At 41.8% G+C, this 25,225-nt stretch overlaps 1 protein-coding gene across 2 annotated transcripts in view; it reads right to left on the bottom strand.

Annotated features, from left to right (window-relative positions):
* The window catches only part of CHD2 (chromodomain helicase DNA binding protein 2), an 80,051-nt gene that overhangs the window by 31,929 nt on the left and 22,897 nt on the right, over positions 1–25,225 (bottom strand). Inside the window, exons 6-21 of one of the 2 annotated variants that reach the window (XM_016197730.2) lie at positions 22,915–23,022; positions 20,812–20,952; positions 19,464–19,597; positions 18,111–18,336; positions 17,047–17,147; positions 16,296–16,340; positions 15,960–16,138; positions 15,529–15,653; positions 13,480–13,696; positions 11,642–11,731; positions 10,657–10,847; positions 6,715–6,903; positions 5,519–5,681; positions 4,885–5,037; positions 3,544–3,615; positions 379–528 (exon numbers count right to left, since the gene is read on the bottom strand). In XM_016197730.2, the coding sequence (XP_016053216.2) occupies positions 379–528; positions 3,544–3,615; positions 4,885–5,037; positions 5,519–5,681; positions 6,715–6,903; positions 10,657–10,847; positions 11,642–11,731; positions 13,480–13,696; positions 15,529–15,653; positions 15,960–16,138; positions 16,296–16,340; positions 17,047–17,147; positions 18,111–18,336; positions 19,464–19,597; positions 20,812–20,952; positions 22,915–23,022 (2,284 nt within the window). The remainder of the gene's footprint in view (positions 1–378; positions 529–3,543; positions 3,616–4,884; positions 5,038–5,518; positions 5,682–6,714; positions 6,904–10,656; positions 10,848–11,641; positions 11,732–13,479; positions 13,697–15,528; positions 15,654–15,959; positions 16,139–16,295; positions 16,341–17,046; positions 17,148–18,110; positions 18,337–19,463; positions 19,598–20,811; positions 20,953–22,914; positions 23,023–25,225) is intronic. The other variant, XM_016197729.2, reaches the window with a different exon arrangement.

Raw genomic sequence — 25,225 nt, 5'->3', positions numbered from 1 at the left:
GTAAGCATGTATTTTCCCAACATACCTCAGAGCTGGGATTAGTCAATGTAACAAAAGTAGACCATCTTGAACAATGTTAGAATATTTACCAACTTTTCAATATTAAAAAGGAAGATGTTCGGTTCTGGGTCTGTTTATTATCTACCTTTCTTAAACAAGAAAGTTACTGGTAAAGCACTTTTTAAACAGCGAGAGAGAATAGATCCATAATAGGCTATCTCAGCCCCAAAGACAGCTTCTCTGCACTAATTAACAAGCAGACACCTCCCCTTGGGAAATGAAGCTAAACAGGAAAAAGCATCTTACAAAACACCCCAAAAGGCCTGATTAACCTCTCCCTCCTCCCCAATCCATCCCCAGGAGCCTCTCCCCACTGACCTGCTTCTTCTGACCAATTCTATGGGCTCGGGCTTGTGCCTGCAAGTCGTTCTGGGGGTTCCAATCAGAGTCAAAGATCACAACGGTGTCCGCTGAAGCCAAGTTGATGCCCAGGCCACCAGCCCGTGTCGAGAGCAGGAAACAGAAGTCCTGTACACAATGCAACACACTACTTTATGCAGTGGCCTTCTCAGAAACAGTTTCACAGTCCAATAAGCCCTGACACCTGGAAACCCCTGCAGGTGCGAAGAAAAGTGAGATGTGATAGACACACTTCATGGAGGCTACAGAATGTCAGGGGCTTGATGGCAGAGCGAATTTTCATTTGGTTAAGAGGGAAGAGTCAGTGCAGTGAACTAAGGAGTCAAGTAGGATCTGATAAGGCAACAGCAGAGAAAGAATTCATGTCCCCACCTGGCTAAAACTAGCAGACAAGCACTAACAAAAACCAGACAAACTTCATCGGGGGGCTCATTCCAGCACGTGGCCTAGACATAGATTCTCCAAGGAAAGGCGGATGAGGCCACAAGAGGCAGGCAGGATAAACAGGGAACCTGCATTCTGTAAAGGCCCCTCCATTCGTCAGGCTGGGGAGGAACAGAAACATTGTACTCAGAGACCCCACAATGGACCTGGAGAGGCCAGCAGCCTGTATCTCCTCAGGACTTGTGCAGAGAAAACCAGGGCAGCTGTGGCTGCAGGGCCGTGTGTGGGGAAACCCTGGCGCTGACATAATCCAGCTCTCACAGCAATGACAATAGAGACCAGCAGGCATGGGACACTCGCCTGCGTCCAAGTGCTCAGAAAAGTACAGGCAGGAGGCAAACTACATGAGCCAGAGCAGAAGTTAGATTTCTGTTTTCAGGGAAAGTGATCACACATGTCAAAGACTGATGAACACTTCCTGGTACAGTAGTGGCACTCACAGCACTGGCAGTTCTGAGCTACATTTAGATAAATGAGTACATTCAATGTACATACATAGATAAGTGACAAGGTCTGCACACTCTAACGAAGAGTCACCTTGGCCAACATTGTGCCGTAGAAATAAGAACGGAGAGCGCTGCCCCACAAGAACGTTAAACAAGTCCAATAAAGAACTAACAGGTATGTTGACACACATACTCCGTGATTCTTAGTAGAAATGCCCAGCGACACCATACTCTAAAGAAGCCTACACGGAGACAGGACACTTTAGAATGAAATGCCTAAAACTTAAAATCCAGGGTCTGATTGATCATATAAGCCATTTTCAATGTCACACTTTACCAAAGATAGTATGAATTATAATAAGATGTTATTTGTGTCTATTATCAAACTGGCAAAGATTAAAAATGATGAAATTCAATGAAGCTAAGGGTGAGGTAAAAATGGAAATATTCATACATAAACACTATGAACAGCAATTGTTTGGGAAAAATAAATTAGCGAAATGCATCAAAATCTTTTTTTAAATGCTCATATCCTGACCTAAATATCCAACAACAAAATGACCAAATAAATAATGGTGCAGGCATGAGTAAATACTAGAAATTAAAGGGCTTTTTTTAATCTTTAATGATATGGTGGAAATGCTCAGAGTATAATTTTGAATGAGAGGTGGCAACATGGTCCCAATCAGGTAGACAGATAAAGAAATGAATGGTTCCACTTGGTATGAATGGAAATACACCCAAACGATATGCACAAACAGCAAGTTGTCTCAGGGGTTCTGAGATGGGCATTCTGGACTTTTTTTTACTTTGTAGTCTCCACCATCTTCTAAACTTTCTAAATGTGCATATATTTTCCCCCAATGACCAAGCACTTAATTTTTTAACTTACAAAGATTCAAATTTTCAGAAAATGGTAGAGAACCTGTACTCTGTATGTAGCCATGGGGCAGTAGGATCAATTGAGAACTATTTAAAAAGCAATGTTAGCTTTTTTCTGAGAAAGGGCAATATGAGACATTTGACTCATACCATTTTTTAAACTTCGAGCAGGGGACACACAACACTGATTAACAGGTTGGCTAACATTCATTGAGTGCTTTGTACGTGCCAGGCAACATGCTCAGCGCTATGGGGTGACTATCATTCAATGCTCACAGCAGCATTATGAAGTAGGTACTGGGATTACCGGAATTACCATGATTTTATAGCTGACGCAACAGGGAGGAGAGAGGAGGAATGGAAATCAGATCATTATCAATGTTTTAGCAATCCAAACCCTCTTCTCTGTAACTCGTCAGAGCCTTGGTTCTAAACAGATTAGAGCCCAAAGCTCAAGAACTAAAATTTGGGGCTGGAGAAGCTGCCAGAATGCTGCACTTTAACTAGGACTACGTGCAAGGCTGGGGGCGGAAGGCACACCATTCTGGGGTGAGAGACAGACATTAAGAGTGTGTCAAGCTCTTCAGAAAGCAGTCAAGTCTGTTCTGTTTATACGAAGCAGTGGCCCAGACTTGAGAAGTTCTGCCGTTCTCTGCAGGACGTGTCTAGGTCAACTCTGGATCTCTCCACAGCCTCCTTGCCCTCTACCTACCCTAAACCTCTCCTCCCCACTTGTCTCCAATCCCACGGTCCGTAACACCTGATGGGCAGAAACCAAGACGTTACTACGGCTTCCACCTTCTCCTAAGTGGCTCTTCTGTCTGTCTAAAAGGTGAAATACTCATGATGCCACATTCAAGCTGGACACTTAACTGAAGCTGCCGTTAGCCGAATTCAAAACATTAAGCCACACTGTACCAGGGTCCAACAGATTTGAGGCATGGCAAGTGTACTTTTCAAGACTCAAAGTCAGCAGTAAAGTACAGACCAGAGCCGCTCATATTAACATATATGTCAAAATTTCCCTACTGGCCAGACCTCCCCGTTTGCCTGGCTGCTCTCCTAGGCCCATAAACTTGGTATCTGGAAGTCATCAGAGAAAACTCAGTTGACATTAGAACTGCTCTGTCATTAATCCACCCCAAGGGAGGTAAACAAGAGCATACATATGCTTTCCTGGGGTGATAGTGAAATTAAGACACATCTTTCACATTAGAGATTTCTCATTCCTTTCTCATGACAGGAGACTTGCACCGTGAATTGTTCCTGGAACTGAATGTTTAAGCCAGAAAGGCTTTGCCCTTGATACTGAGCCCAAGCTACCCCAATAACAAAGCCGTGTGCGCTGTACCTCAGAACCATCCGCATTGAAGTGGTCCAGGGCCTGTTTTCGGATCTCTCCCTTGATGGAACCATCCAAACGCTGTGAAAATAAAGCACGAGGAGTTCATAAGGTAGGAGGATCAGCTGCGCTTGAAACAGAATACCAGACCTGCAACCTTTATCGGCACGACACCCTCTGGGTAAAAATAGCTGGAATGCACTGGCTGCGCTGCCTGGGGCTGTGCTTAAGCCACATACTCCACTGCCCTAAGCTCTCCTGTTACAAACTCAAGGTCAGAAGCTCTGAATCAAAGGGCTATCTGGGCTTATCCAAGGATCAGAATGGCTGCCAGGACCTGTAACGGAAAAGGCAGCAACCCAAGCTGTGTTTCAAGGCTTTGCTCACTTTCACGTCTGTGGTTCTGAAGAGATGAGAATATACTACCGCTGGCCACCTAATAATCAGTTCCTGTCCCTGGTCACCGAATTATCAGGTCCTGCAGAAAAATGCTGCTTCTTAACTAATGTAGCTAAAGTTGCCCAGTTATTAAGCGCTACACAAACCAAAGGTTATTTTCATCATTTTGTTTGGAAAACACTTTGCCATAACACTAAAAATGTTAAAAATTAAGTTGACCCTATATCCCAGCTTATCCAAAAACTGCACTCTAAAATCAGAGCAAAGTTCAAGCTGCCAAATTGCACCTTCAAAAGCACCTCCGGTGCCCTGGTCAGTCTGTCTCGGTGGTTAGAGCCTTGGCCCGGGCGCTGAAGGGTCCCAGGTTGGATTCCAGCCAAAGGCATGTACTTCAGTTGCAGGCAACCAATCGATGTGTCTCTCACATCAATGATTCCCCCCTCCTCCCTCCCTCCCACTCTCTCTGAAAAGCAATGGGAAAAATATCCTTAGATGAGGATTATAAAAGACGAAACAAAACAGCACCTCCAGCATTTACTGGCACATACAGTGCTTTTATTAGAGTACACATCAGTTCTAAGTCAAAAATGTCATCATAAAGCACATGTGAAATTAAAAGTGAAAATTAATTACCTGTACATATAAAGCACTTCTCTTTAAAGCTATGTTCGTATTTCTTCCCCTCACAATCACCACTTGAGATAAACAAAAGACTTCCCAGTTTCCTTCCCTCTCATCCCCACCCTCGCACCCCCCATGAAAGAGCATTTTCATTACAGGGTTGGCCTGAAGGCATGGAAGTGAAAATTAAGGCCCTCCTGGAACCGTAAGCTCGGTCTATTTCAAGCAAGAAAACTCTTGCTTTCTACTTTAGGATAATTGAGCAAACACAGTACAGAGCCCAGAGGAAGGGAGGGGCAGAGGGAGAGTCCAATCACTGAGCACCCTCACCTGGAAAGGGTAGTGCTTGATGGTCAGGTACTCGGCCAGGATGTCCAGCATCCTCACCATCTGGGAGAAGATGAGGACCCTGTTCCCTCTTTCTCGAAGTCTGGTCAACAGTTTATCTAACAGTATCAGCTTCCCACTGCTCCTGATCAGGGACTGGAAATTGAAAAGACATTCCAATGTTCAAAATACTCCAACCTGCCCTTAATCTCTAGGAGTTCATATTTTTAAAATCATAGTTAAGCTTTCGGAAGCCTTCTACACCTGGCTGACAAATTCCTGAAATGCTCTTTACCTGTTATCAATGACACAATACTTTCAGATTGTTCCTGGCTATGGGCCTGCTCTCACGTGTTTTTAAAGCCTCTTTTGATGCTTTCGTCACTTTGATAAAAAAGCACCTACAGAGCCCTAGCCAGTTTGGCTCAGTGGTTAGTGTCGGCCTGCAGACCGAAGGCTCGATCCTGGGCCCTGATGGGGGCATATGTGGAGACAATCAATCAGTGTGTCTCTCCCTTCTACTCTCTTTGAAAAGCAATGGACCAAACAGCTTCGGGTGATTATTTAAAAAAAACACACACATCTACAGAAAGTAAACTGCCTTTGAGAAAGTATTCCGAGCACGGTGAGCACGCACCAGAAGCACCTCCTGTCCATTCTCTCTCTCATTTTCCTCGGGGGGTTTAATCAGGTAGCAGTGGTTGCAGCATTTTTTCAGCTCCATCACAATATTCAGGAAACCAGACGTGCTGCCTCTTGTTCCCTTGGCAAGAGCCTTGTAGTTCCGGGTCAGGATCCATCTGCAAGTTACAGATGACAATGCTATTAACAGATTCAAACAGAGAGTTGGGGTATTCTATGAAATACTGACACTGAATCTGAGTCTAATGAACCCCCTACACTCGTCTTGAGTGCCCAGGACACAAACTGTACAGAGTAAAATATTAAATGGAGCCACAGCACCAGAATCAGCAAAATCCAGGCTGTGAGAAAAATCTATACAAGATTCAGTTTCTTCACTCAAAGGACAAGGGGGGGGATGGGTTAAAATAAACTTAAGGGACATGCCAACCAATCACAATGTATGGTGCTTACTCAGATCCCAATGCAAACAAGAGTGAGTGTGAGTGTGTGTGTGTGTGTGTGTGTGTGTGTGTGTCCATGTGTGCGCATATTTATGAGAACCAAGAAACACTTACTGGACATTGTGAAAGTATTAATTATTGATTGCTTTCGGGCATGGCAACAGTATTGTTATTATGCTTTTTTTTTTAATTGAGGGATAACTGACATATAACATTATCAAGTGTACACACTACGACTCAGTATTTGTATATATTGGGAAATGATCATCACAATAAGTTAACATCTGTCACCACAGTTACAAATTTTTTTCCTTCTTGTGGTAAGGATTTAATCTACTCTAACTAACTATAGTCACCACACTGTACATTACGTTACCACGATTTACAGTCCTCTGAACATAAAGAAATTGCTATTTAAATCTGTGTTGAGGCCTGGCTGGTGTGGCTCAGTGGCTGAGCACCGACCTAGGAACCAGGGAATTGTGGTTCGATTCCCGGTCAGGGCACGTGCCTGGATTTCAGGATAGATCCCCAGTAGGGGGCATGCAGGAGGCAGCCGATCCATGACTCTCTCATCACTGACTTTATCTCTCTCCCCCACTTCCTCTCTCTGAAATCAATAAAAACATTTTTTTTTAAATCTGCGTTGAGGCGTCACTGAAGCAAACAGCTGATTGTCCATTACCCACTTGTGGCTTAAAGGTACTGACCTTACCCCCACCCAGGCCTCACCTAGCCCACAGCTTACTTGTAATACTGTTTCTGAAGGGCCGACATCTCTACCCTGAGAATCTGTTCCACTTTGGCAGGCAGGGACTTCTCCACATCTTTTTTAACTCTCCGGAGAAGGAAAGGCTCTAGCACCTTATGGAGACTCTGGTAGCCGTTCTCTCTCCCTTTCCCATGGTCTTCCTCGAAATCTTCCCAGAACTCAAACCTGGGGATGAAACAGTAGAGTGTTACTTAGTTACACAGAAGAAAAAAGCATTTAGCCAACAAAAATTTCTTTTAAAAGAAAAAGAAAAAAGAAAAAAAATCTTTAAAAAAAATGAACTTTCCCTATAAGGAAAGATAAGTTTTATCAGTTACTAGCTCTTGAATCCGAGAGGAGAAAACCAACTGAATTAATCTCATCAGTCTACACTGGGTCCCAGGTTTCCAATTCTGAGCTGCACCTAGAGTGCACCAAATTTCTGTATATCATTAGTATAACAATTAGTATATATACAAATCTAGTAAGTTCCTGTATGAAATATGCAGAAAAAATCATCATAACTATCTTTTAATAAGCTGGAAGTTCTTGGGAAAATAAAATTCAGAAGTAAAAGAATTAGCGACAATATTAGAGCTGTCACTGCTCAAAGGCAAAATTTACATAATTTCCATCAATGATCTTCACTGTTCATTAAAAGTTAACTGACTGTAACAAAAATAAATAAGACTATGGCCCTCAGACATGAACACGACAAGTGATAAAAATTTAATACTAGTGAAACTTGGGCACGTACATTTTATTAAGGAATTTAAAAACTTGTCACCCATAATAGTTCTGCCCAAACTTTAGAAAGAAGTTTCTCATATTGAAATGTTAACTCGACCATCTCTGGTTCACTAAAGGATTTGTGGCAAAAATCCAGATTTGGACATTATGATTAAATTTCCTTCAAAAAAAAAAAATTTGTTTTACAAGGATTAGAAAAATGTGCTTTGTCTTGCCAATGGGACACCCACTTGGAAGAACTGGCCTAGTTCTGGGTGCAGACGCCCTCGGCAGGTAAGAGCGAGCCATTAACTGAGGCTACGACCGGAAGCTTAGTCACCGCCCCATGGTCTGCTCTTGGGCACCAGGTGGCCCTGCTCTGCTGAAGCCAAAATAACCAACTCAAGTGACCCAGCGTCACCTAGGGCTACGGAAGACTCGAGCATCTGCTCTCCGGTAAGTCACAGCCAGCAAATGCCAGCACTGCCACCAGGCACAGTGGCATCAATGGAGTCAGCTGCCATTTCTGACTCATAAATGGCCAAGCATTGCATCAGAACTGCCAGGTGGGTCAACATCAGCCTTAGAAACATCCCCCAAATTGTTAAACCTTTATCTAAAAATGACCGAGAAAGAGAGACAAGACACAAATTACTGCAATAAAAAAATTACTTAGAGCACTACTGATCCTTCAAAAATTAAAAGGATTGTAAGGAAACACTGTAATGAGACACTTTAGATGAAATGGACAAATTCTTACAAAGACACAAATTAACAAAACTAAGAAACAGAAAACCTGAAGAGACCTATAACTAGATACTGAATTAGTCATTAAAAAATTTCTCACAAAGGAAACCTATCAAATATTAAAAGAAGAAATAACACCAATGCTAACAAACTCTTTCAGAAAATAGAAGAGGGAACACTTTCCAATTCATTCAATGATCCTGATACCAAAGCCAGTCAGACACATGCACAAAGAAAACATACAAAACAACAAAAAACCTAGAGTCTAATATCCCTCAAAAACACAGATGCAAAAATCTAACAAAATATCAACAAACTGGATCCAACGATACAGAAAAGGGTTAAACATCAGGATCAAGGCAGCTTTACCCCGGGAATGAAAGGCTGGCTTAACATCTGAAACATAGCTAACAGAATGTACCACATACTGACAGAATCTAGAACAAAAACCACACCGTCATCTCAACATACGCGGAAAAAGAGCATGAGACAAAATCCAGCGCTCATTCACTGCAAGAACTCTCAAAAACTAGGAAGAGACCTTCCTCTTTTGCTCTTCAAAAGGCAACATTTAGAAAATGGAAAGACAAGCCACAGACAGGGACAAATATTTGCAAATCATATACTAATAAAGCATTTGCATCTAGAATATTTAAAAATAAAGAAAAAGAAATTAAAAATCTGTTCAACTCAGAAGACAGACAATCCAATAAAATGGGCAAAAAATCTGAAAAGACATTTTACAAAAGATACACAAATGGCTAATGCACACATAAAATGATGTTTAGCATTATTAGTTATTATAGAAATGCGAGTCAAAGCGACAATGAGATACCCCTACACACCCACCAGATGGGTAGAATCCAGAAGACTGACAATGCAAGTATCAGCGATGATACAGAGAAACTAGCAAATTCAAACATTTCTGATGGGAATGTAAATAGTACCGTCACTTTGGAAAACAGCCTGGTTGTTCCTTAAGAACCATATACTTTCCACACAACCCAGCAAGTCCACTCCTAAACATCTAAGCAAGATAAATAAAACGTGTGTCCGCACAAAGACACAACAGCCCGGCACTAAAGCAATGCAAATGTCCATTTACTGGTAACTGACTGGGCATACAATCGAGTGTTAGTCACAATAAGAGAATAGCTCCTGAGAATCTCAAAACTGCTACGCTAAATGAAAGGAACCAAAAACAGAAGTGCACTTATTAAACTTCTATTTATATGGAATTTCTAGAAAAGGTAAATCACTAGAGGGGAAAGCAGGTTAGCAAATGCCTAAGGCTAGAGGCAAAAGCAGAGTTTGCATTAACAAACAAGCAAGAGGGAACTTTTTTGCATGAAAAAATATGCAAAAACTAGATTATGGTGATGGTTGCACAACTCTACAAATTTACTAAAAAATAATGAATTTTATACTTACAGTGGTACACCTTATGGTATGTACGTTGTATCTCAAAATGTTGTTTTAAAAGTTAACAAATGGGGAAAGGGACCATTTCTATGTTGGTCATCAGGCTACCCAAAATGCCTTGACCAGTTTATAGCACATAGTAGGCACTCGCATCTTTTCTGAATTTTAATGACATGAGCTGAACGAGGAAATAAATGGGGGGGAGGGGTGCCATATACAAAATAAAACAGGGTAGGGACAATAAGCATATCTAATAGGCAACTTTAGGTTAGGTCATCTGAGGAAACCACTACAAGGAAGTGGTCACATAAACTGAGGCAAAAATATTAACAAGTGATTGGCCACATGATTTTTTCCTGTGGAAAAAACATTCCACAGGAACGGCAATGGCATGGCAGGGGAAAGGAAAGGAAAAGTGGCCCCAATGGCTGGGGCAGAACGAGTGACGCAGAAAGCACTACAGGATGAGTCAGTACTGCCAAGGGGCCAGGCTTGAGCGGGGTCCTTCAAATTAGGGCAACGAGTTTAGATTTCATATTAAGTATCATCAAACACCGCTGGACAACTTTAACTTTTATGAAATGTGCACACCGTCTCTCCCACAAAAATCTTCTCAAAACACACATCCCACAAATTTTTATTAAGTTAAAGATTTGAGTAAGACCTCAAGGTGATGCTTCTGTTAGCAAAGGTTTGGGTTTAAGGATTTAACACTTGTCAGACTGTGTACCTTGCAGATTTCATTTCAATTTTACTGCCTGCCTTACAACAAAAGTGAGATGGGCTGATGTTTCCTGTCTACTAATTATTTCCCCAAAGTAGTAACCGATTCAAATGTTTGGTAGACAATCTGCTCTCCTCCTTAACAGGCTGCTTTCTGTGCAATACGGACATTTTAGTTCGTCTCTTCCTGCCTCAGTTAATACTTCGCTTTCCCCAAAACATGCCATCCGTTTCCCCTAAGGTCTACTGAAAAAAGTTAAAAAGCATTGGCATTTCCGACATTGTAGCATGTTTTGAAATACACAGGAAGGAGCTTACTTCTCCGGCATAATAAAGTGCAGCAAGGACCAGAGCTCTTTGAGGGAATTCTGAAGAGGGGTCCCCGTAATCAGGAGCCTATGGTTGGACTTGAAATCAATCAGAGTTTTATACAATAAAGAGTCATCATTCTTCAACCGATGGGCTTCGTCCACTCCCAGAAAGGCCCAGTTAATACTGCCCAGCACAGTCTAAAGTAAAAACAAAACAGAACGAGCCGCCAGGTCAGAAGGGAACCCAAAAGTACTTGCAAGCGTTAATTATCTCTGTACAAATACCATCACACAGGCACACACAGAAACATTCACTCGCGGACTGAAGCACTTGAGGGCTCGTTTACTCGGCGGTCTCCCGGTGGACGTCTACTCCAAGAGCGGCCTCTTCCAAAAGGCACAGAGGACCGTAGGCCAGGAACTGCTGCGCCCAGAGCAAGAACGCAGAACTCAGGATGCTGGGCAAAACCACACGCAAAAAAGCCACAAACAAAAACCCAAACGCAGGGCTTTGCAGTCTCTCCTTAATTAAGGTTCTCCTCGCCCTGTTCTCCAGCCCAACCCTGAAGCACAGAAACATCAAGCACTTCTTTACACTTACTGTCACCAATGGGATCACCTGCCACATACACTATTTACTAACTGTAGAAAGGAGGTCATTTAAAGAGCCTCATTGGTCGATCATCCTCGGAGACCATCCCACCCGTTCGGGAGAAATGCCTGAACCACGGTGGGACGGCACTTGGGCCATTTCCAACGACGGGCTAGGATCTCAGGGGTTACGGGCCTCAACTCCCCTTCGCCCTGTGTAATTCAACTGGACTAGGCAACTCAAGGTCTCCTTCTACTATAAGTTTCTGTTTTGTTTTGCCTAACCTTGATATCCTTTGTGGATTTGTCTGCTTCTTTTAACACAGCAAGTGGGAGGTACACACCCTACCATATGGACAAGTCACATTACAAAATGTAGCCCTTTAGGACCAATTACACACCTTATCTTTCAAAAGGATCTCATATGTTGTTATAAGTGCATTGAACTTGAGCCTTTTGGTCTGAGAATGAATCCATTCATATTCTCGTATCTATAAAAGAGAATGGTAATTAAGATACAATTTCTACTTGACCAGTAAGTCTTACGACAGATGCAACAAAAAGATCTGTAGAATTTAATACCTTATACATTCTAAAATGGCCTAATCAACATATAAAGCAGTAACAGAATTAAAAGATCTATCACTGAGCAGCAAAAACTTTACCGCCAGAATTCAAATAAATTGTCATTTCCCTTCACCCGTCCAGCCTCAATACAACTGACCCCAAAAATGCATTTCATCAGCAATTAAACCCCAAAATGAGAGCTTTCTTAAGGTACTAGAATTTGACCATTCTCTGGGCAGGGCAATAATTTTATCAACAAGTAAAACAAATGCCAACCCCCAGCTAGGTCAGAAACCTCATTAATCAGAGCTGACAGATGTGCACCCAAGAAAAAGGAAAGGGAGCTAACTGAGTGAGAATATAATTTAATAGGAACGAAAGTAACGTCAATGTGAAGGCACAAAAGCTAACACATTCACACTGAGGTGTGACTGGACACCCACAGCACAATGGCCTGTGACAAGGCTCCTGCAGTTTGGTGGTCGAGTCAGAGGACGGACCACAGGACAAGGAGTACATGAGGCGATTACCAGCAAGTGGGAAGAAAAACAAAGTAAAGGACACTGAAGACCACTAAGAAAGCTTCCCAGGTGCGACAACAATTTGTCTCCTCGTCTTGACTACTGAATGCAGGGTTTCAAGCCCTTTCGCATCCCCTAGGAAGTCGTTCCTTTTCTTTTGTAATGGTTACCAAAATGGACAAAACTAAAAACTATGCTTAGAAACTGAACATAAGGGCAATGAAATCTGCCAGGGTTTAGGCTAGACAATGAAAATATTTACTGAAAATAAATTTGAATGAGCATGATAATATGTGATTGTAACAGCTCTCTCAAAGGTTTTCGGGTTCCTGATGGCTTGCTCTCATTAGAAGCAATCCCCCAGAAACAGTTTAACGAACAGGGGAAAGAGCAAAGGTATGGGACCCAGTACATCTCTGCCCCAACCCCACATTCTAGCTGGCCTGGGGACAAGTGTTCACCTCTCTGAGTCAGTGTCTCCAACCGTTGGTTGGAAAGAACATGATCTACTCTGAAGACTATCATGAGGATTACGGGCAACATACATAAAGCAACCAGCACAGGGCCTGGCACATAACAGGAGCTTTTTAAAAAAAAGTTAGTGATTCTCAAGAAAAACTAAGTTTACGGTGCTCAGGTTTGATTACAGGCAGATGTCACCTCTGCTGCCTTGGAATGGCTCCTTGTCCTTTCCTTTTATTTCTTCATTATAACTTTAATACATTAAAGTTATTTTAATTTTTAAATTCTTTTCAAGTACAGTTGCAACCTCACCATTTTAAAAGGCTGGAAAACACACTCTAAGAACTCGATTATGTTCAGTAATATCTCTCAGCTCAAACAGCATATTAACATTCTACAAAATATTAACTCCTTATATTCCTTCACAAATAAAGTGGTCTTGGAAATACAGAGGACAGAGAGAAGAAAAACTTAATACTGTAGTCCAACTAAGAGATTCTCCTTCATGTATTTTCATATTAAATATAAGCGTTTTACAGTTGCATTTTTTTTGAGACATATTATCTCCCAATATCAGGGACACAGCAGTGTCAGAATCATAATTTTACTAAAAACTATAATGGCTTTAGGTCAATTTCCAAAATACATTTACAACACAGATTCTATTACAGTTCTTTTTGTTTACACACCGTATTTCTGCTCATCAGGTCACCTATGTAAACCACTACGTTAATCTCTGGTGCCCAGATTTCAAACTCCCTCTGCCATGAGGTGAGGGTGGACAAAGGGACGACTATAAGAAAGGGGCCATACAGCTGGTGCTGGTGGAACAGGTAGGAGAGGAATGATATTGTCTGGATGGTCTTCCCCAGGCCCATTTCATCAGCAAGGATTACGCTGTTGCTTCTGTAGGGAAAAGAAAAATAAAATCATGAGGTCACACAAAAAACAGTATGTGCACAAAGAGCAAGGACACCGATGCCCCACAACGTCCTCAAGCAAGGCATTTCATTGTGTGGCTCAATGAATTTCCTCTCGCCTGCAAGTAAGTCTCCTACATAAGAAAGTATGTAGAAGCCACAAACAGAATTAACGAGTGATCTAGGCATGATCACGACTCGGACTACTACGAGCGCCTGTTCAGACTATGTTCTTGACCTTGCATTGTGGTCTTGTCCAGCTATCCCTGGAACAGAAGAGGTAGGTGTACATAAGCACATGACCTTGGCTTCCAACACAGAAAGCAGAGCAGACTGGCCAGTCCCACTGCTGCTGATCCCTAGAGCCTGACAGTCATGTGCCTTGGCTCAAATTACCCACCCAACCTGCTGCTTGCCTCTGGGTTGTTTAATGCTACACACAGTGCTCCCCAGACTACATACTGCTGTGCATACAGCTCGTTCTAAATAAATACACAACAGTCAACAGAAGGAAAGGATTTCTTAATCCCACACCTGAATCAGTTTCTAGGAAAGGACTCACTCAGGAATCTGCATCTTAACACTTCTGCATGTAAGAATAAGCACTTCTGCATATTCTCATGCAGGTGTATTCCTGGGACCACACTTTGAGAAACGCTGCTTTAGTAGATATGTTGGATTTCGACAGGATACCAATAGGAAAAGAATTGTACAGATATAAGAAAAAAATCTGCCCAGCCAGTGTGGCTCAGCAGTTGAGCATCGACCTATGATCCAGGAGATTGTGGTTTGATTCCCAGTCAGAGCACATGCCAAGGTTGGGGACTCAATCCCCAGCAGGAGGCATGCAGTAGACAGCCGATCATTGATGTCTCTCTCTCCCTCTTCCTTCATTTCTCTAAAATCAATAGAAAAAAAATTTTTTTTTAAAGAAATACATTTAAAACAATTTTTTTTGACAAAATGGTCAGAGTTAGGAAAAGTATTTTCAAAAAAGAGAAAATAGCCCGTTTGGCAGGAAATTAGGAATACATGTTTGACACAGGTCAAAAATGTTCAAAGTGTCCTGCAAATCAGGCCACTGAAGGTTTACACATATATAATACAGGCTTAATGAGTGACCCAGGGAGCGCTGGAAGTGATACATACAAGTTAAAGACAATGTAACGGATTAGAAAAACAAGACACCAGCCCAGCTGGTTAGAGCGTCATCCCATGCACCAAAAGCCTGGCATCCCTGTACAAGGAAAGGCTGCGGCTCCATTCCTGGTCAGGGCACACACATACTTAGGCAGCGGGTTCAACCCCCGGCCAGGTGCAAATGGGAGGCAACTGCTTGATGCTTCTCTCACAACAATGTTTCTCTCTCTCTTTTCCTCTCTCTAAAATCAATAAAAACAACAAAGACATATCCTCGAGTAAGAATTAAAAAGATAAAAGCAAGACACTTAATTCACCAAGGAGAGATTAAATTTTTAATTTAGGAAGAAAGTACACAGAGTATTCCTGAGTAATTTCCCTCATATTTCTCTCGTCTCTCCACCCTAGTGGGAGGAAATGGTTAATTTTCACCAAACTTTTCCCCCCAGAATTATCTTCAACCCAAAATTGGTTGAATCTGCGAATCCAAAAAACTGACTGTACTTGGCTTCAGATTAATATGATATTATATGTATGTAAAAAAACTCTCAGAAGGGACTTCTCTCAATGACATAATTTTTAAATTTCTACAATCTACAGTAGGAAGAAGTAATTCTTTGCCTATAACAATAAAGAAGCCAAAGACAGTAAAAATGCCAAGCATCTTTTTCTACCTACTTGCACCAGGAATGAGCGAGCCAATTGAGGCCTTCGAGCTGATAGTCTCGGAGCTCCAGGTTCTCCCCTCCCAAATACGCCGGCTGTTTCTTCAAAGCCACAAATCGTGGTCTCTGCTTCAGAGCCTGAGAAACAAAATTTAACAAAGCCCGCGTGAGAAAAAAATTCCTTCCTGCTCCTGTGTTAAAATGCTAGCCACAATTTACGTGCTTGGCACCAAAGCATAAAAATGCCAATTTCCTTCTGACTCCCCAACCCACCACAAGCCTTTCATCATGGTCCAGGGTCCCAAAACCAGACTGCCTCCAGAATGTTTTCAGTGAATTTGCTTTATTTAGTTTTGTAACATTTGATCTTCCCAGTATCTGACTGACCAGCCCTTTGTGTCAACACATCTTCCCCCTAAGGAATGAAAGCCAGCCCCACCCCACCTTGCACTCTCTCGTTGGGATGGTTTTAGAGTTGTTGCGACTATGAAAGCTGTCGATGCAGCCCTGGAACTTCTTTCCAATCAAGGCTTCGTCTTCCCAGCTGCACTCTGAGTAGGGCAGGCCCATCCACTTGCATAGATACTCGGGTTCATTGGAAGGCGCTGGCTTCCGACTGTGAGCTATTGCATGCATAAAAAAATACAGGTCAGCGTTAACAGAAAGGAACAACACTCTGTTTTACGTATAATCAATGAAAACGTCGTGTGGCTAAACTGTAAACACTGCAAAACATGAACTGCTTGTAAATGCTAAACAGTCATAAACAAGATCCCTTACCTGGGAAATCTGTCTGACCCAGTGTAGATTTGCTTGTCTTCATAGCTAAACAAATGGACAATGAGAGAAAAAATTTATCACTATAATCAAGAATGGAATGACACTTTATGTCCGACAGGGAAAAATATCAATAAACTATCTTGCATCTTAAAAAGACCCATCATGTTCTCATGGCCCTGTCTAGCTACTTCTCCATTTCTCTGTTCCTCTTTACAACAAAACTCCAAGGAGAGCTGATTTTACTCACTGTCCCCCATTCTCTCTTGAAGTGACCCCACCACTCCATGGGTCCATTTCGCCTATGCCACAACCTATCGAAGATTCAAGGACCAAGTCCCAGTCTGCACTGTACTGACCAGCAGCACTGCCTCCTTCCCAAGCTGTGCAAATCACATGCCTGTCAGTGCACCACCCTCTCTCCTCTCCCATCTCACTGGCTGTCCTTTCCCAGTCTCTGGCTTCTTTCTGACTTCCAAAAGCTAAAATGCTCTCGGCCTTCCCATTCTCACCATGTATACCATTTCTAATGATCTCATTAAATCTTAGGCTTTAACTACTATCCATATAGTACCGATAAATTCTCAAATCTAGATCTCTAGCCCAGGGTCCTGAACGCCAGGCTCACATATGCCACATTCTTCACAATACTCTCCACTTAGATGACTAAGAATATCAAGCTAAGCTCTTGTTTTCCACCCCAAACATCAGCTATTCCTCCCGACACGGCTAAAGGAAGTTTCCATGTTCTTACCTATTACTCTCTCTACTATCTGATACTGTTTGTTCAACTCCGAGGCTAGCTCTTGTTGGCAGTTGAAATACTCCACATCTTCAGGGGAAACCTTCCCCAACCTGGACAGCATACAGACAGACAAAGCACAAACTCATTAATTTGGGGAATCCATACGCATCCATCAAAGCGAAGTCAGAGGCAGGAAAGGACATCTGGTCTTTACTTCCACCTGGAAGTACTGCCCCTTTACTGCTCTAGTAACTAGGCCAGAGATTTTACAAAAAACATCCACTTTTAGAAAACTCTGAACACCTTAGGTTCCCCTCTTGGATGTGGTCTATTTACGAGGAAACCTAAAAATAACTATTTTGTAACAAATTTCTGTAATGTCATGGGATAAATTCGTATATCTAAACAGACCAGAGACAACAGAACTGTCTTCCAGGTTTAAAAGATAACCTGCCTTTTTAAATATATAATGGACTTTAGGGGTGATTAAATGTAGCTTTTTTGGAACACTAGTTATTTTTAGCACCAAAGCTCTTTGAAAGGACAGCAGCCGCCGCCTGAAATTTGGTATCACCATACTTTTGTGAACTTTAAATTTCTATGCTTTATAAGCTACTCCTATCTTAGGGATATTTTTTATTTTTGGATCTGAGGAAAAATACATGATTTAGTGAAGTAGCGTATTTTGCACAATAAAAAAACAGGAATGAGCCCTGGTCGGCATGACTCAGCAGCTAAGCATCGATCTAGGATTCAGGAGATTGAAGTTTGATTCCCGGTCAGGGCACATGCCTGGGTTGCGGGCTCAATCCCCAGTTGGGGGCGTGTAGGAGGCGGCTGATCAATGACAACTCTCTCATCATTCATGTTTCTCTCTCTCTCTTCCTCTCTCTGAAATCAGTCAAGACATATTTAAAAAACAAAAACAAAGTGAATGAGAACTCATCTGTTCCAATTCCTGACACAAAATAACCTGACCCCATGACACTGGCGGGTCTGACGTCCATGTACATCGAAGCCTCCTGTCCCGCAGGCTGCAAATGCATTTCTTTAAGCCACTATGGAAAACGTACCATTGCTTGATTTCATCTTCTTTCTTCTTGAAGTTCTCGAGTTTTTTTAGGCCCTTCACTTTCTGCTGCTGCAGGGACTCCTCGCTCTCCCAGGTGCTGTGGATGTAGGACCAGCCCTTCCACTTGATGAGGTACTGTGCCTCGCCCTCATCCCTTCCTGGCTCAAAGTCGCCACCTGGGTCTCCATTTGCTTCAATTGCGTATACAGTGGTAGACGCTCCAGTGGCTGCAAAATGATTCGGTTTTAACAAACTTTAGAAAGCACATGAAACCACACACTGAAGTTTCCCAAGGATGCAGCTGTCTAAAGAAAAGAATCTCTTTTTGAAGGAAGCACCAAAATCCTTTCACTTGAAAGCAGCAAAAATTCGCGAATACAGGATAAAATCAATCATTTCAAATATTTTTAAAATGCAAACCCAATTTTTATGCTTTAAAACATATTCCAAAACTTGCTAGTGAAATCTGAGAAATCCTTGCATCCAAACACAATAAAAATGGAAGAGCAACAATCCTTAAGTTCGAGTCCCTACTAACTAGAAAACAAATCTGTCCCTCCAAGAATATGAAGAATTAAGTAAGAAAATAAAAATATCTCCAGTAATTAACCATCTACCCAAAGTTCTCTGTTAACTCTCTTAACCTCAACTGAGGCTGGATGAAAAAAAAAAGAGACAGAGAAAAATGAATAGGTATTATCTTGATATTTCCTATACAGAAAGATTACTTTAAAGAAACTGAGTTATTATTTCAGTTTGAAAATTTAAAAAATCTTCATTATGGTCCAAATATGCATTTAACCAGTTTCATACTTTTCACAAGGAGATTCAGAAACAACTAAAGGCATATTTGGTTAATGTCAATAAGCAAGAACCTCTGCTACATTGCTGCTGCTTTTTAAGACTGTAACACATTCTTTACTAGCTTAACTTTAAAACCTCAAAAACATATTAACACATCCCTCTATTCTCAGCTCTGAAACATGATGAGGTCCGAAAAACTTCTACATTTCACAACAAATATGGGCAATGACTGAAGTGCATCGTTTCAGAGTTGAAATATGTAAAATGTGGGTCTTAAGTGAGCAGATATAAAAAGTAATTTGTGCCCGGCCAGTGTGGCACAGTGGTTAAGTGTCAACCTATGAACCAGGAGGTCAGTCAGGGCGCATGACCGGGATGCAGGCTCGATCTCCAGTCGGGGGGGGGGTGCAGGAGGCAGTCGATCAATGACGACTCTCTCATCATTGATGTTTCTATTCTATCTCTTCCTTTCCCTCTCCCTCTCCCTCTTTGAAATCAATAAAAACATGAAAAAAAAAACACCAGTAATTTGCTTGCCAAAGGCACATACCTCCTTTCTTCCCCAACCTTGAATCTAAGACCTTTTCGATGGTTTCACTATTATCCTGCTGGTCATCAACTCCTTCGCCAGTCATCTCAATGAGATCGTCTGAGTCAGTCTCGAAGTCATCATCTTCTTTGTAACTGCAGAGAAACAATGCTGAATAAATGAGAAACTACCTTTCCAGAACATAACACTGCCACGCGTAACGTCATTAGGATAAGGAGCCTCACCATGGTGGCTCCAACACACCATTTTACAGATCAGCTGCAGATAGAGTGAGCTCTGAGTTCATCTTTTTCCTACTTAATGTATTAATGCATGTTCATAAATAACTCCAGGAAGGCTAACTCCCCTTTCAAAACAAAAACAGACTATATTTACAGTGACTTGTGTAAGCAAGGTACAGAAAACTGCAAGGAAACACCTGCGTTCATTTTTTAGTGAGATCGTTACTATATAAACAAGGAAACGACTACACAGAAAATGTATAACGAGTGGGGGGGAAACTGTCAGGCAAAAGACTAAGATTCTAAGATTAAATGTTTTAAGCCTATATTTTGTCTCCCGATAACAAGAATATGAAATCTAAGTACTTTGAAGCTGTTCAGAACTTCACCAAATATTCTTCCTAGTAACAGAATATTCAGATGTAACCTCCCACCACGTATTAACAGCAAGTGGGTTGGAGCCACACAGGAGAAAAGCACAGCGCCAGGCGCAGCGCAGCTGTAGGACAAAGCTCCACATCAGCAACTCAAAGCCCAGCCCTTGCTTTGGCATTAGCTGGATGCACTGGACAGGCCATTAATATCTCCAGGACTTAGTAGACCAAAAATAAATGCATGTCCTCTTTCAAAAAAATTAAATGCCCTTAGATTCAGGTAAAGTAAAATACTGTTGTTGTATTTTATTCTGTTTTCTGTCAATGCTTCATACCCTATTAGTAAGCTTGATAAAATTATGATACCCAAATACCAATATACAAGCTGAACTTTAGAAGAATTTTTATGATTCAAAGAGCAATTCAGAAGCAAGAAAGCACCCAAACATCTTTCTTAAGAAAGGATGTTATGAACTCAAGGTGACATCACTAAGCTGCCTCAACAGGCCATGAACCTGAAGCAGCTTTCAATGGGAATGAAGGCTTGAAATGAGCCAATGGTACTCTTTCCACATTCCCGTTGACCAACAGCACTCTTTTTGCACGAACACAGACTAGATTTCCAAATAGCTCCACAAGAAACAGGCCATTATTTTTTGCCTACCAGATACATAATCCAGGGCTCAGAAGGAAGTCCAAAATATTCAAACTATCGCCCTCACACTAACGAAAACCTTCTGGGGTGTCACCTACCTAACATTTTTAGCTGCTCTTCGACGAGTCTGCCTTTTGGGAGCTTCATCGTCTTCATCATCATCATCAGAAGACTCCTGCTTTTTTTTCTTTCCACGCTGAGCTTTCGGTTGCTTTTTAACACGAGGTTTGGCCACTGTTCTAAAATGAGAAGATAGCAGTTTTACTCTATCATTTGGTGTTTACTTCAAATCTGTATAATTTATTTCCCAGAGCAGGGGTTCATATGTAGGATTAACCAGGGGACGTTAGGAATGTGTATTCCTGGGTCTCTTTCTCTGAGATTCTAATTCACTAGAAATCTGCATTTTCAACATGAACATGAACCTAATGCTGACAGTCTTCAAGGATTTATAGGAGATACAGTGGGTTCCAAGGCAATGGTTCTCCACTGTGCCTCAGGATCATGCGACATAAAATTACACTCATAGCATGTTGCTGGTGCATCTCTTTGGTGGGTAATTTGGAAATATCTCTCAAACTTACTAATACAACAATTTCACTTCTGGGAATTGATCTTACACATACACACCGGTACAGGCATATTAAGGTATTCACTGAAGCATTATTTGCAGTAACAAATGATCAGAAAAACTGTAAGTGCTCATTCACTGGGAACTAGTTCAATAAACAGGATACTATGGAGCCATTTAAAAAAGGGGGGAGTTTTCCATGTACTAATATAGAAAGATTTCCAAGATCATGAAAGAAAAACACACAAGGTAAATGAAATGTATGATCTGTATAAAAGGGGAAAGGACAGGAAATAACTACACATACATTTTTCTGACATGTGCATAGAATGTACTTGGAAGACCACCTGAGAGACTGCCCTGCCACAGGCCAATGAAACAGACTGAGGACATGGCCCTCTGCCCACGCCCAGCCAGGGCTAAGCGCCATCATCTAGGACCTCACACAAGGAAATCCCCAAATTGCCACTCTAGCAGTGGTAAAAAGGTGAAAGGAGAAAATGAAGTTGAAAACACCATCACACCTATCTCTTTCTCTGGGACCTACCATAACCATGCTACACAGAGGATTCAAGATTGAGGGCTCAATAAATGATGGGTAAAATCTAGAAGACAGACTGGAGTGCTTCAACTCAGATGAAAGGAGACAAAACTCAGCTGATGAATTTCCCTGCGGGGGGGGGGACAAGTACAGTGTCCCAAGCCAGGGGTAGGAAAACATTTTGCTGTAAATAGCCAAAGGGTAAATGTTTTTGGCTTTCCAGACAAGAAGCAAAACTGAGGCCACTACACAGGTACTTATACAGTAAGAAAATAAATTTTCACATATTTTTAGTGACAAAATTCCAAATAAAACCATAACTACCTAGTATATTTTTGTGATATATATCTAATGAGAAGAACAGCATTCTTTTTCAAAGGATGACATTTCACTTAACTGGGAACCTCGTCAAACTATAAACATCCATCGATAAAGCTGTTCTTGGCTGGTAGGCCGTACAAAACAAGGTAGTGAGTGGGATCTGGCCCAAAGGCAATTGCTTGCCAACCCCACCCTCAACCATACTGCAAGGAGGTAAATCTTCCTCTCTACCTCCTACCTTTCTCCCACCAACACCAGTACCTTATGTTGCCATCCAACTGATCAAAAATTACCACTTTCCTGCCACCTCGGCGTACTACCCCTTCCGACAACTAGATTCTCTGTTTAATGTTATAGAGATTACAAAAACAAGGTAATAAACAGTGAAGTACACTTGCACCAGACAATCTGTGTTTTAAACTTAAGAATTGGTTCCCTCCAAAAGAACTTGTCCAGGAGTCAAATATTACAAGGAGCTTTTTTAAAGAGAAGATACATCCTTCCCACGTAACTAATCTGCATGGGGTAAGAATCAGTGAGAGTCACTCTAAGCTACATATGATGTCAACATCCATGATCGACAAAAGCAGCCCAGTCATCAGATCACTTGCTAATGATGCAGGCTGGGAAGAAGCAAACCACAGATGTGGGAAACCCAGTCATCACACACTGTGTCCCACCAGTTAAGGCTCTTTCTAGCACAGGTTAACCTCTATCTAGCACAAACGGAGCTCCATCAGAGGCAGAGCTGTCGGGCAAACACTGCACCTTCTGGGGACAGGCCTCCTGGCTTTCCCTTTTTTTTGCTCTGGTTCACTCTCTGCACCAGTGCTTTGTTCCTGCTCACCTTCTGAGGGCTCCTGTTTCCATTTCTCTCTGTGATCAAAAGCAAAGCAGAATGGTTTTTTTTCCCTAAAAGATCCTCCCAGATTGTTAAGCTTGAAGATTCTGACAACAATTTTGACCTAATTATCCAAAAGGCAGAACATGTATATCTTAGCTCTCATGCTGAAGAGGTTTCTTCTAGCTCCCTTTAAATTGTGCTTATGTGATATCTATTCCTATTTTATCTCTCCTAACAAAATAAATGGAAATGTAAACTAAAGATGTATTTTTGAAACAATTTTTTGGGGGGGAAATGCTGTTAAATGTCTCATATTCTATTTTGATTTGACTACTGTCATTGACCACATTGAAGTCATAATATATACTCACTCAATCAGTGGTTCTCAAATGTTAGCATCAACCAGAGCCACCTAACGGGCCTGTTAAAACAGATTTCTGGCCCCAGCCAGTTTCTGATTCAGTAGGTCTAACGTGAGGTCTGAATTTTTAATTTTAACAAATTCACAGATGATACCAAAACCAGAGAGAGACTTCTCTGAGAACTCTCATACTGGACATTTTAACAGTGTTAGAATATATTTGAGGAAACAGTCCCTAGAATTATTTTTCAATGATAAACCTACCACCTACTAAATTATTTGTTCAACCAAAAATGTAGTTTTTTAATAATAACTAGATATGGAAGGTTCCTTTGCTCCTTGAGATCTTAGAAGGCGTGAAAAGAGCTGTACCCGTTAGGTGTCCTACTTCCCCAGTGTTTCAAATTTACTTTGAAACCAAACAAGATACAGAGGGACTTAGTTCATGTCTCCCCTGTAGGGAAGAAGGAATATATAATAGCTACTGGGCATGAAATGTCTAGGGAAAAAACAAAAACCTTAAACGCAAGTTTTCTGGGGTTTCTTTGCAAATGAAACAATTACCACTGTGCCTCTTGGTCTTTGTATGGAAATGAGGTTATGCTGAAGACAACTACTGCAGAACTGCAAAGTCAAATCAACATTCTCATAAGAGAATAGCTCAGAGCAATTGTGGAAGCTTGCTGTAAGAAGGTGGCTGATCTGCGGGTTCCTGAGAAGCTCCCTGAAAGGTACAGGAGCCACCCAAGGCCGGAATTTGTGTCAACTTTAGGGAAAAAATTGTTTTCAAGCCTTCCATGAAAAGGCAGTAGAGCATTTTTGTTTTTTATGTCCATTACTTGGGTTCTAGTGCCACTTGTGTTTCATACCCACTTCCCTATCCGTAGCTGAGTCCCTGGGGCAGAGCCATTTTTGTTCATCTTTGTACCAGAGCTCAGCTCAAAGGCAGGCAAGCAAGAGACACTCCTTCACTAGGTAAGGAATGAGCCATGTCAGTCTACCAGTCAGGCTGGTAGGGTGCTTTGGGAAGCACACAAGTTAAGACACTAAGGCCTATTTGCATAGCCTAATCCTTCAGTCTCTCTTTAAAATAAAGACCTCCTCATGCCTAACTACACTCTGGGTACCTGTCTTCTTCCCTTTCCCCAGAGCCTGGACAATATATGTCTGCTAAAGAATCCAAGGAATAGAAGTGATGGCCAGCGAAGATGACAGGAAGATGTCTCCCGCAGCTGGGAGATTGGCACATGAGGCCGCAGTCTCCCCAGGACCAAGTCCAGAGCAGCTGGCCCTCTCAAAGGGGCTCACACAGCCAAACTGCAGAGAAGTGGCTTGAAGGACACAAGCTTGACAGAACATGAACAATTAGACCTAAGCGATGGTAGAGCAGATGAGGAAAATCCTCAGGCAAGTACTAGCTGTAATTTACATAACCCCACAGGTACTGAGAATCTAAATGAGGGTCTACATCTGCACCTTAGGAGACTAAAATGGCAGTGACCACTGAGAGAACGGATGCTGAGGCTCGAGATTTCCAGTTAAACTGCAGATTTATAGACTTATGGACAACCAGGAGAACTCAGAATCTACCAATACAAGAATGTACAAAAACTTAGCAAGTCAACTGGTCGAAAGGCCTCCTCCTTGAGAAGGAAACGAAAGCCCCTGGAAAACAAGTTGTTTGGCTACATGTCAAACCCCCAGCCCCTCACCCATAACCCTGAAAACCAAAGAACCAGGAAAAAGTACAGCCAGGCTAATTCATTCTGGGAGGATCTGAACAATAGGCTGTTTTGTATGTATGTGTAATCTGACATTGAATAATACATTGTTTTAAACTTTGTTTTAATTTTCAAGAACAGGGCAAAAAAAGT

This window comes from Miniopterus natalensis, chromosome 22 (assembly GCF_054644295.1).
Source record: "Miniopterus natalensis isolate mMinNat1 chromosome 22, mMinNat1.hap1, whole genome shotgun sequence".
In the NCBI taxonomy this organism is placed as follows: domain Eukaryota; kingdom Metazoa; phylum Chordata; class Mammalia; order Chiroptera; family Miniopteridae; genus Miniopterus; species Miniopterus natalensis.
The sequence above is the reverse complement of the archived record's forward strand: the minus strand, read 5'-3'. Positions and strand labels throughout refer to the sequence as shown.